A 13181-nucleotide genomic window follows, 5' to 3' on the forward strand; every position below is an offset into this window, starting at 1 on the left:
TCTGCCCACCGTGTGGACCTGGGCATGAACATGAACCCAATCTCTCAGAAGCTCATCCACTCAGTGGCTAGAGAACACCTGCTGGATTGGGCCGGGCTTGGTGCGGATCAAGTGAAAATAATCTTCACAGTCAGCTGAAACATTTTATAAATATAACGTTATGTTACTAAAGCCACCTCTTTTTCTGGTGGCTGGACAGGACATCCCATGACTCCCACAAGGGTAGAGGACAAAGGAGATACCCTAGACTGTACCCTCTGCCTTAGGACTTTTCTCGATACAATGAAGCAATTATCAGGCGAGTTTCAAAACCATGCAAACTTAACTTGTGCAGACTCCATCAAAGACAAAGCCAGATCCATTCTACAAGATGGTTGGCCTGCCTGGACTCTTCAAAGCCACCGGCACACACACACAAAGCAGGGAGACTATTCTAGATTAAAAGGAGCTAAAGAAACATTACCAAATGCAATGCATGAGTCTTTTTGGGTCAGGAGAAGAACCTAAGAAACACTTTTGGAGGACGATTGGGGAATATCATATTATTACATATATATTATAGTACTGAATAATGGTCATTTCTTTAGGCACGATGATGGCATTGTCCCTCTACAAGGGGCAAGTTCTTGCTCCTAACAGACACCTGCTGAGGTGTTGAGGGGTGAAGTAGCATGCTGTCCATAACCCACTTTCAAATGATTCAACACAACCATGTGAAAGAGAGTGAGAGAAAGCAAACGGAGCAAAATGTTAACAACTGGTGAACCTAGATGAAGGCTCTTGGCTTTTCTGTTAGGCTTGGCATTTTTTTTTTTTAAGATTTTATTTATTTATTCATGAGAGAGAGAGAGAGAGAGGCAGAGAGAGAAGCAGGCTCTATGCAGGGAGCCCGACGCGGGACTTGATCCTGGGACTCCAGGATCCCACCCCGGGCCGAAGGCAGGCGCTAAACCGCTGAGCCACCCAGGGATCCCCGGGCTTGGCATTTTCAAAATAAAAACTTATGAGCAAACAGACCCTGCGTGAACTGTGACTCGTTCTTTGCATTTGTTGGGCCAATCTTTGGTTTGTTATCCAACCTGCCCAACGCAGAATTGACCTGCTCGTGATGAGATTGAGGGCCATGCTGTGCTCCCCCCTCCGCACACGCAGGAAGTACCCGGATGGTGTGCTGTGCAGGTCAGGGTGCTCACGGCCAACGTCGGCCACAGCTGGCCCAGCCCTGCCCAGCCCCGCTGCTTGAGGCCTGAGGGCAAGTCTGCACCTGGACGAGGCTTCCTCTTGGTTTGGCCCCTGGAGGAGATAATCTCTGGCCTCCAGCACATCTCCTGGGCATCCAGATTTCAATATTTATGACTGGGCCCACTGGGCCCCCTGGATCCTGAGTTCTTTAAGTACAGAAGCCCAGATCCTTGTACCTTATGTGTGAAGGTCAAAGAAAAGGATCCAGAGTATGGGGCTCATGGTGCTGAAGATGCTCTAATGGTCAGAACCATAAAGGACCTGTTGGAAATCATTCAGACTGTAACGTACTAGCTCAGCCCTCATTCTGTCCTAAGCAGGTGGTGGTGAAGCCTGGAAACCCCGGACTCTGCTACCCAGTAGTGATGTTCCCTGGTGATGAGGGCTCAGTTTCCCTTTCTGAACATGGGCCCTGCTGGCTGACTCTCTAGGGATCCCATCTCTGTTTAGTGCTCTCTTAATTTTTAAAAATATTTTATTTATTTATTCATGAGAGACGCAGAGAGAGAGGCAGAGACATAGGCAGAGGGAGAAGCAGGCTCCTTGTGGGGAGTCCAATGCAGAACTCAATCCTAGGACCCCAGGATCACAACCTGAGCCAAAGGCAGATGCTCAACCACTGAGCCACTCAGGTGCCTCCCCTCCTTCCTTAGTTCATTCTGGCCAAGAAGCACAAGGTTGATTGAGCAAAGCAGCTTCCCATTACCAGAGAAAAGTCCCGGTGCATTCTTGCTGAGGCCATCTTCTTAAAGTGCTCATTGGGGATTCCCGGATGTGCTGCCCTGGGGGAGCAAATGAGAGCACCCAGGACAGGCCCATCCCCAGAGGCTCTGGTAACTTTCAAAGCCCCGTTGGGATGTGCACCAGGCCAGAGCCAAGACAGTCCATTCTCTCCCTGTCTTGCTGCCCCTCCTCCCCAGCCATCCTGGACTCCCACCTTCCCCTTGTTCTCTAGAGGAGCCATTCCTTCCTTGTATATCCCCTCCCCTTTCTACCTCCCTGAACCTCTAGCATTCTTCAAGGTGTGGATCAAGGGTCACTTCAGCCACCCTGGGCTGCCTGCCTCTCCGGGGGAGGGACATGACCTTGAAGGGGCCGCACTAGGGTCTGGATGCCATTCTCAGGCATCAGGAGGCCAGAGGACAGTTTTAGGCCAAGGGAGTATTGTTATCCAGTGGGTGCTCTGAAAGTCCTTCTGGTTACAGTGTGGCGAAGGTGAAGGCAGGCGGGGACAGCATCCCATGGGGCTTATCTCTTTAACTCCTTCATAGTCCCCACCCCCAGCTCTCTACCCACCCCGAGGAAGCCTAGAAACCTCTGTCTTTGGGAACCATGGCCAGGTTTGTCACCAGGGCAGGAACCGTGTCATAAGGAAGAATGGAGCAGACTTTCTTTCCACTGTGGCCAGTAGGGCTGACAGCTGAATGTGAGGAGGACATGGTGAGTGACAAATGCTAACAATGAGAATTCAGTCCAGGCTCCCAATGGGCAGAGACCATCTGGACAGAGCCAGAGGCCACTGAAGGGACGTCCCTCGATGGGGGAAGGTGCTTGCTTGAGCCACTTCAGAGAGAGACTCTGGAAATCCAAGGAGTGTTCTTGTTCATTCAAAGGGACATTTAAAATCAAACAACACCTAATGAATGGTTGGGAAATGTCACACAGCAAACATGGGAAGGGTTTTCCCCCAGATGAAAGCAACAGGAAAGGAAGAGGGAAACAGAGCTGGAGTGAGGGGGAGGGCGGCACAGGAGGAGGAATGGGAGGGAGTGTCCAACGTTTCTGAGTTTACAATGAAAGGGGGAAGCAGGGTAGAGGAGAAAAAGAAGAAGTGGAAGTGGAAGTCACTCCAACCCTTGAGAAAAGTGGCCTATGGGACAGAGGGGGGAGAGCATGTCTCAGGACTCACAGCTGGCGTGGAGTTGTAAAGTCCCTCTTTTTCCAAAGAGAATTTGGCCACCAATTTGGCCACCCCAGAAGCATCAGAAATCCAAAGGCTGGGAAATACTGACCTCAGGGTGCAGAACCTCCCACCCCCGCGCCAGGGTGCCAGACTTAGGAGGGCCTGTGCTTGGTTCCCTTGTGCTCTGCTATAGCCATCTTGAAATTCTTACTAATTTCCAAACCAGGGCCCTCATTTTCATTTTGCAACAGCAAATTATGTAGCTGGTCCTGGCTGACCTTTCCAGAGGACATTTTTGCTAGAAAGGCAAGCAGGAAGGCAGTGGGCTGGCTCTGGCTGCTGCTCCCTGTTTGCTAACCAAATATGCATCCTGGCCTTGTAGACTCAGCCAGCAGGTATTAGCAAGTACAGCACTTCCCATCCCTGCCTGACTCAGATGAGGTGTGAGGAGCTGTGCGTGCACCGTGGAGTACAATCGTTCTAGGAGCTCTGAGGGTCCGACCCACACTGGCCACAAGATGGTCCTAACACCATCCCTCGGTGTAAGAGGCACGGCTGGTCCTCAGGCCCCAAAGCCAGGCTACACACCCAGCCCGAGCTGGGGACCTGCCTCCCGCAGTTCAGTAGTGCCCAAGGGGCCACATCTAGGAATAGCTGCGCTCCTCTGTGGAGTGGAGACACCACGTCTGTGGTTGCTGAGGGCTCTGAAAAGGGAGGCTCAGCTTGTCACCAGCATGCTGCAGCCAGAGAGCTGCAGTGTTTGGGGGCAAGACCTCAGATTCATATGGTGGTCACCATGTCTCTAAATGAAGTGGCGAGGTGGTCCTAGTTCAACACAGCAACCACGTCCCTGACTCAAGCCCAGCCCAGCCCCCTCCCAGGCTGTGCTCCCCTTCTCTGCTGCTTCTTCCCTCAAGGGTCAGGACCTAGGCTGGGGACTCCAAATCCCAACACACTGGCCTCTCCCCACTACCAAAACTTTCCTTCTGAAGACCAAAGGCATACTCTCCAGACACCCCTTCTACCAGCCGGGAAATCCTGGGGTTTGCGGCTTCCACCCTGGTGCCTTTCTGTAATCCCTGGCCTCAGCCTCCCACTCTGAAGGAGCAGAGGACCCCAACAGCATCATTTCCAGGGCTCACAGTTCGGATGACCAAACCTCTTGGCCCCAACCTGGGGGCAACTTGGAAGAAGCCCAAGTCCCCACAGGGCCAGGTGGGCAAAGGAAACACACCTGCAGGCAAAACCCAAGGCAGCTGAAACCCGGGAGCCCCCCCCCCCCATAGCCAGAACAAAGTCAGGCTCAACAGGCCTGTAAAGGGCATCCTAGGCCTGAGGTTGGCAGGAGAGCGGGTGGGCTTCTTAGAAGGGGCCAAGAGAGTGAGGCGGTGAGGCAGGTGGCCAGGCCCCCTCACTGCCAGGGAAGGGCCCCTCCAGGAACTGGATTAATCAGCAGGAAACCGATGACTGTTCCCCCAACCCCCCACGGGCACAAAACACACACACACACACACACAGACGCACACACAGGAATTCAGAAACAGAGGGCAGCTGGCAACTTCCTGGAGACCCACAATGCAATCCATTTTTTCAAACAATACAGACAAAATAGCACAAAGAACATTCCCTTTCCCAAGCGCAGAGTCCCCAGCGTCATCTCATTTTCATCTCACATGTAAGTCCTTCCAGGAGCAACTATCATTGCCCCTTTACTCAACTCTGAGACCTGGAGAGGGAAAGCCAGTGGGGCCGAAGTCACAACTGGTAGTGCCTATTTCCGAAGCCAGGAGTGCAAGGCATGCCAGGGCTATCTCTTAAAATCACTTCACTCCATCCCAGACCAACAACTCTCTCTCCTGGGCTCCCTGACCAGGCTTTACGTGCATCTTCTAGGACAAGCAGAAGGTCTCACAAGGGAGTGGCCAGCTGGTGTGGCAGTCAACCCCCTTCTGCACGAACTGGCCCGTTGAGACTCCATATAGAAAGAGAACTAGCGTGCAGCTCCTGGCCCCATGACTGTCGTGGAAGATCAGCGATGGCCACGCTGGTCCATGCCTGGCTTGAGATGCAGCCATGGGGCCCACCCTCGGATGCTGTCCTGGCAGTGGCACACAATACGAGTCGCCACAGCTCATTCTCAATTCCTCTTGGCTGGGTGATGCTATGCAGAGCAGCACCATCAGCTCACGGCCCATCCTTTTGTGTGGCACTGGCCTAAGAAGGTCTGACAGTGCTTATAAATTTAAGAAATTAAATGTAGATGTGTATCTTTCCTCTTAGGTGAACCCTCCACTGCTAGGAGAGCCTCAAATTTGCCCTTCTGAAGGTCATCTTGCCTGCCTCTCCTCTCTCTTTAAAACAGAAAAAAAAAAAGAACCCCAAAACATTTAAGTTTCTTAAGTGTTCTTGAAATTTACATTCAACCGCACATGGCCTGCTGAGCTCCGTGGAGCTGAGGTTTGAAGAGAATGTTCTGTCAATGGGAAATTCACAAGTGTTCAGAGTACAAAATTTGCAATCCTTAGCCACATTCGTCGCTCTACTGGGTTTCTCCGGATGGAAATGGGTTCTGGTTTATACTCGCCCAAGCATCTGCAGGTTTATTTTATTTTTTTAAAGGTTTTACTTATTTATTCATGAGAGACACACAGAGAGAGGCAGACACAGGCAGAGGGAGAAGCGTGGTGAGCCCGATGCAGAACTCGATCTCAGGACCCCGGGATCACAATCTGAGCCAAAGGCAGATGCTAAACCACTGAGCCACCCAGGTACCCCACATCTGCAGGTTTAATCTCAAGAAGGAAAAGGCCACTCTAACAGTTGATGGTTGGCCCATGTTGGCCACAAAAAAGACTGGCAGCTAGGAACCAACCTGATGTTATTTTAAGATACGGTCTCTTGAGCCCTGCCTGGATTCAGTGGATTTGGGGCTGGACACAGGGAACTGCATTTTAACAAGCACTGAGCAGGGAATAAGGAATTACCTGACCACTCAAGATGGCCCTGCTATGTAAGAACCAGGAGTTACACGGCATCACCAGGGGCTCAGAAGCTTCAGCCTTGGGAAAGTCAAACAAGCCCAAACTAACAAGACCAACTGGGTTATGGCACCGGGGCAAGTGCCGTGCTAATCCCTGGCATAGAGATGCCAGTGGCTGAAATCCAGTCTGTTTGCTGAAGGCGGCCTCACATTCTCTGCTCAGCTGAGCCTCACACATAGTAAACACTCAACTAATGTCAGCTGCTGTTGTTCATAAACAAGGAAATTAAAGCCGAGAGGCTTGCGGTTTGCTGGAAGTTAAGTTCTTGGCAAAACTGAGACTTGCCCTGGAACTCATGCCTCAGTTTCTTGATCTAAAAAATGGAGATAAAATAGCTGCTAATCCTTACATAGTTGTCAAAACTAAAAGAGAGGATGGCTTTGTAAATGCACTTAGCCTGGCCTCCGGGGAGTGCTCAATAAAAAAGAACCGTTCATATAACCATTACTATCAATTTTGAAAAGTCTGAGAATGATATAAAATCTGCTTCTGTCCGACTAGAGTTTGTTTATTCCACATGAACATTAGCACTAAATGCCCTGGTGATGCTGAAAGGACAAAATGGCCCCTCCGCCTGGGTGGGGGCCCTTTCTGGTTGGACTGGGAGAGTTCACCACCTTGCAAATCCACCACCCCAGGACACACACCTGGCCTGTGCCTGCTCTCGGGGAGACCAGCTGGCGGAAACTCTCTGCAAACACATTCCGGGCCCTGAGAGGTTTCCCAGTGGGCACTTGTCCAGCACACTTATTATGTCCATAATGTGCCAGACATGGTGCTGGGCACTGGAAAATAAAAGAATAGCAATAAACAGAGCAGAGCCTTCCCCTGCCGTGAGCTTACAAAACTGTAAAGTGGGTACAAATTTCTTTTTCTGATTAAAAATTTCTATTATAAAATTAGTAAAACGACCCATTGCAAAGAGTTTGATGAAAAGGATGGAAGAGAAAAAAAATACTCCTCCCCTTCACCGAGCCCCTTTTTGTGTTTTTCTTCCTGGGCCTCCCCCAAGCGGGTGGTTTTCACAAGATGTTAATCGTGGCATATACACTCCGGTGTCCTGCTCATTTCCCCGTACCTGGACCACTGAGCAATTTTCCATGTTGTACCTTCATAATCAATAGTCTGTGTTCATAAACACAGCATATCCACATGAACACACAGACCACCATCTGCCTGCCTGCCCACACTCACACCAAAAGACACTCAGATTGCTTCCCATTTGTCCATACGACCCACAAAATGCATCTGTGCAGACAGAAGATAAAGGGAAGAGGCAGATGTACAATGTGATGGGGTCAGATGACGCTCGGTTGAATAATGCCACTGTGTGAACTTGGTCAAGTCACTTAACCTCTCTGAACTTGTTTCCCTCCAAATGGGCATAATACCACCTTCATACAGTTGTGAAGAGGATTAAACTGGAGACCATCAGTAAAACACCCAGCACGGGGCCTGACAATAAAACATACTTTTTTTTCTCGTAAATACCAGAAGGTCATGACTATGACTCCTGAATGTCTCCTAAAGGGCTAGGACAATCTGCAGAGACACCCCTTGGAGGATGGTGCAGCAGGAGCTTCCCAAATCCTCTGCACAGCTAGCTAAATTCTCGGAAATTTAGGATTCACAACTGAAGTAATTCAGAGAAGTGTTATGTATTCTGCAACTTTAAGATGATTCAGGAAAAAAAAAAAACTACACATACAGATAAAAAAACTACACGTACAGATGAAGCAAAAATTGCAGCAAATGTCATTGTTATATCTAGTCAAGGGTGTATGAGTATTTACTGTACTATTTCATTTCTATATACTTGCGATTTTTCATTATAAAACCTTGATGAAAACTTCTGCTTTAAATTTAAAAGGTAAAAAACGATGTAATACTTTAAAAGCTTGCACTGCATTAATTTATTTGTTCAACAAATAATACTTAGTACAATATCTGGGATGCAGTGAACTGATCTGGTCCCTGACCTCATAGAGCTTACCACCCAGCATTTCTTTGAATGGGGTATATATTTGCTAATTTTATTGTCTGTTCACTTTCTCTTCAAGTTTAAATCTTGATTTAAAAAAAAAAAAAAGATTTACTTATTTATTTGAAGGAGGAGTGTCAGAGGGAAGGGGGAAAGAGTCCTAAGCAAACACTGCACTGAGCGTGGACCCTGACTTCGGGCTTGATTTCATGAACCCAGAGATTAGGACCTGAGCCAAAACTACGAGTCTGACCACCCAGGGGCCCCTAAATCTTGATTTTTGAAAACAAATATAGATATGATCTTAGTAGAATCAAAATATTAACTCTTTAGGGTATCTTATGATAAAATCTTTTTCCCCAGGCTCTCAATTGTTTTCTAGAATTCACAGAGCAGTTACACTTTTTAAATGTAGTCAAATCTGTTGGATTTTTTGATGACTTTCATACTTCTAAACTTTGGAAATCAACCTCTAGCCCAAGATATGGTATAAACTGTACATATGGAATGTTTACTTCTTCTTTCGTATATATTTGTTTCAGTATTATTGAGGATCTTAAAAGCAAGGTTAGACAGTGAATCTGATGGCAGGCCTCCTCACTTTACTACTGGTTCCAACAGGAATGCTTCTAGTATTTCATGGTTAATTATAACATTGGCTATTGGTTTGAAATAGATATTCTTCATCATGCTACAAATGTGCCCTTCTATTCCTTTTTTGGTGTATTGATTAGGTAGAAATGGTTGCTCGATTTTAATCAATTTTCCCCTGCATATATTGGAATCAATCGTTTTTACTTCTTTAACCCATTAGCATGACGTAGTTACTATATTAAGCTTTCCTGATATTGACAATTGCCCCCACTGGGTTATGGTAGATGACTTGTTTAATACATTATTGAATTCTATTTCCGACATAACATTTCCATCCTTTAATACGCTCTGTGCCATGGTTAATATCAGGCTTATTTTGCTTTGTAGAATGAATTGGATCATTCCATCAATCTTGTGCTAAGCCATGGAATAGCTTAATGTTATCAGTATTATCAAATTTGAAATAATTACCTAACAAAAACACTTGGGATCGGTGACTTCTTAGGGTAAAGGAGGCAGTGCTTTGATAACAATCACAAATTTTTTTTCTCCATTAACAACATATATATTTTTTCAGAACAGTCTTCATTTAATTGAGATTTTTCAAACTTAAGCCAATCACACCTACATTTTTATTTCTTAAAATGTCTCTATTGCGACATTCCCTTTCTTGTTCCTATTTTTTTTTTCTCTTCTCTTTTTTATTTCTCAAGTAGACTTGCCAGAGGTTAGTCTACTTTATTGTTTGTTTAAAAACAGAATCAGTTCTTGGATGTATCTGCTAATTTCACTGTGTTTCTGCTTTCTAATTCATTTATTTTGGGCTTTACTCTTTTTTTCTCTCCTTTTTCCTTAGGGGCTGTTTTTTATTCTTTTTTTCCTAAGGTCTCAGGCTAATGCTTGGTTTATTTTCTTTTTCTGTCTCCCTTCTTAATAATAAAAGCATTTTAGTCTATAAGAATAGCGACAGCTGCCTCCCAGAGGTTTGGTTATGTGGCATTCTGGTTTTCAAGGCTTTCTAAATATTTGTCACTATAGTCTTTATTTCTTCCTTGACCAAACAGATTTGGAGAGGGTTTTAAATTTTTCAAGTGGCTGGGTTTTAGTTTTAGTCTGTTTAAATTTACAATTATTTTGGCTACGTTTACTGCATGATGATCAAAGGACTTCCCGAATGGCACAATTTCTGTTGTGGGTGGAACATGAGTTCTTATAGTTGGTTACTGGTGGCTGACAGAAATGTCTGCAAAGCATATGCTCAGTTGTAAAGCCCAAGCGCTTTGCAAAAGTTCTTGCTTGCCATAATATGACGTCAAATGAAAGACAAAGAGGATACAAAGTTCAATGTGCTCTTAAACATTCTTAAAATACAGTATATTTGAATATGTACACGAAGAAGGCTGTGACTTAATATATAAAGGCACTGAACAGTGTTGGTAATTTCTACTTGAGGAGACTATGGGCAATTTTTACTTTCCTGTATTTTTCTTCTTTTCTTATTTATTTTTTTTAAGTAGGTTCCACACCCAGCATGGAGCCCAACTTAGGGCTTGAACTCACAACCCTGAAATCAAGACCTGAGCTGAAATCAAGAGCCTGACACTCAATCCACTGAGCCACCTGGGCACCCTGACACTTTCCTTTATTTTTAAATTTTCTATATAAGTGTAAGATTTACTATTTTAATAATAAGATTTCTTTGAATGCTTATTTGCCTAAGCTTTGGTTAGAGAAATGCTCTGTAGCTCAAAGTGTTTTTGCAAAACTCCCCCTGGCCAGAGTCAAGGAAGTCACCAGTAAGAACCGGAGGAATGCCTAGATTTGGACCCCAAAGATTTGGTAATGACTCCCAAAGATGGTGGCCCTTGTGAGGGACTCACAGTCACTCTGGTGCTGGAGGTCCCCTCTGGAGGACATTCATTTGCAGGGGGGTACCCAGGAGAGCCACCCTCATCCTCCGTAGTCCCTACTCACAAATGAGCTTGCCCTCATTACTGTGATGGCAGAGTTCTTCCTCAAAGGAAAAAAACGGCAAAATCCAACTGCCACAACTGACCCATGTAGGCTTTTATTTTCTCCCTTCCTATATGAGCTCTAAGGCCTACCCAAAAAAACACATTTTCAACCCCAGGTCAACTGCCAGAGCTGAACGTGGAGCAACTCTGGCCAACCGCCCCTCTCCCCCACCAGGGCTCTTGCAAATGGAAAAGGTGGCTGGCGGTCCCCTTGGCTGTTCCACCAGCAACTACGGCTCCCTCCAATACCAGCAACTCTGAAAAGATCCAGAGATATCCTGCTCCGTGGCTGCCCACCCTGAGAAGGAAGCAAGGAGGGAAGCTGAGGGAGAGGGGGCAGTGGGGGAAAAAGATGAGACAGGGAATGGAGAGGTAGTCCAGGTGTTCCCGGGAGACCTTTCTTTCAGAACCACGGGCCAGTGAGCATGCCGCACAGGTGCACTGGCCCAGCCAGCCACCTGGGCTGACTCCCCCTCTCACGTTCATTACCATTACCAGGAGTCCCTCACCCTGGAGTCTTTCTTCTGTTTCCCTGCCCTCCATCCCCACTGATCCGACTCCTCTGCACTGGAAGACAGTGGCAGGGAGGAGGGAGAAAAGCATGCTGGGGCAGGAGGACCCTCAGATGTCTCGACTGGCTTCCAATGAGCCCTCTGTCCAGTCTGGTGGGTAGTCTGGGGCCACCTGCATCATAGGGAGGAGATACTTAGAAAACAGGGGAAGAGAATCCTGACGGAGGTACCTTCCCCACACGGAATGTATTAAGGGGGCCAGGCGAAGAAGACAGCAAGGGCCAAAAGCAGGGCAGGGGTAGGCAGAGAGCCCTGGGTGTGTGCCCAACTCCCAGCGGTGTCTTATCTCTGGAGGGCGTTCACTACCTGGGTAGGTGCAGGTAAGAGGTGTGGAGGAGGGTCTCGTGATGCCGCCAGGGAAAAGAGCCACAGACATCCTTTCTCTAAAAACCCTGCCTGCCCCCCTTTGCTGTTCCTGTGGCTTCCTACATCCAGGCAGAGTACTGCCCACCACTCTGGATGTTCTGAGCAGTACCTTTAAGCATGTCTATGTTTAAGCTTGATGCCACCTGTAGGCACCAACTTCCTGCCCTCTGCTCCATGCAGCGTCTACACAGCGGGTTGAAATACCCAAATCAGAATGCAGCCAAGGACTTGGAGCTATCACCCTTTGGAAGAATGCTCTCCAGGAAAGCAGTGTTCTCAGCACATCAGCCAGCAGAAGAACTTACAGAGGGAGGATGGAAGTGAACTCGTGTTTTCGGTTTAATTTTTATCTAGAAGTTAGCAGGCTCTCCAGTGGCTCATCTGGCCCACCTCCGTATGTTCTGCTTTACTGTTCTGTTGTGTTCCAGGGGTTGGGTGGCAGAGTGGTTCAATGGATGGAGTGTGAACTCTGGACTTATTCACACCTGGGTTCAAATCCCCCTATCATCCCTTACAGCTACAAGGCCTTGGGAAAGTGGCCACCTTCGTGAACCTGTTTCCCTGCCTCTAAAACGAGTCTGGAACATTGTTCCTTGCAGGATTACTGAATTAAGAGTCTAGCCCTGTGCCTGGCCCAGAGCAGGTGCTGAAGAAGCACTGGTTTTCTTTCTCTTGCCAGGATTTAGGGAAACCCAGCCTGAAGATCTCATGCACTCATGCAACATTTCAAAAGATCTTCCTACATTCTCAAGTCAATTTGGTAACTATAAATATGTATTAGGAACACACCTGGGCGGCCCGGGTGGCGCAGCGGCTTAGCGCCGCCTGCAGCCCAGGGTGGGATCCTGGAGGCCCGGGATCGAGTCCCATGTCGGGCTCCCTGCATGGCGCCTGCTTCTCCCTCTGCCTGTGTCTCTGCCTCTGTCTATTTCTCATGAATAAGTAAACAAAATCTAAAAAGATAATAATAATTTAACGTAACTTAAATTTAAACTGATTTTTTTTAAGTTTTAGCAGTTCCATTTAAATGCCCGCTCTACTGGGCGGTACCGCGGACACAGAGGCAAGCAGCCTCTGCAAGCGTCGGCCGAAGGCATCATCCACTTAATGGTGGAAACGGAAGAGGCGAAAAGTCTAAAAAAAAAAAAAAAAGGAACACACCCTGGTGAAAAATTTTACTTGGGGTTATTTCTTGGTGAGTTTTAAGAAATACAATCAAGCATAGAAAATGTACTTTTGTAAATTATCTGTAAACAACTGGTGCAAAGCTGAAATTTTCGGTGAACTGAGAAGGAATTCAAGCAAAAGTGCTATACTTATTCCTCTGAGGGGTTTCTCAACTCTCTGATCAACATTTTTTTTTAAAGATTTTATTTATTCATGAGAGACACACAGATTGAGAGAGAGAGAGAGAGGCAGAGACATAGGCAGAGGGAGAAGCAGTCTCCATGCAGGGAGCCCGATGTG

At 47.1% G+C, this 13181-nt stretch overlaps 1 protein-coding gene across 6 annotated transcripts in view; it reads right to left on the reverse strand.

Moving 5' to 3' along the window:
• ZNF710 (zinc finger protein 710) overlaps nt 1-13181 on the reverse strand; it is a 66090-nt gene that overhangs the window by 33483 nt on the left and 19426 nt on the right. Inside the window, exon 1 of one of the 6 annotated variants that reach the window (XM_055326452.1) lies at nt 6834-6896. The exons of the other annotated variants lie outside the window; for them this stretch is intronic. Coding sequence (XP_055182427.1) covers nt 6834-6889 — 56 coding nt within the window. The 5' untranslated portion in view covers nt 6890-6896. Of the gene's footprint in view, nt 1-6833; nt 6897-13181 lie in introns of those variants that run through there. 6 annotated transcript variants of the gene reach the window in all.

The sequence above is a fragment of the Nyctereutes procyonoides genome, unplaced genomic scaffold (assembly GCF_905146905.1).
Source record: "Nyctereutes procyonoides isolate TBG_1078 unplaced genomic scaffold, NYPRO_anot_genome, whole genome shotgun sequence".
Lineage (NCBI taxonomy): Eukaryota > Metazoa > Chordata > Mammalia > Carnivora > Canidae > Nyctereutes > Nyctereutes procyonoides.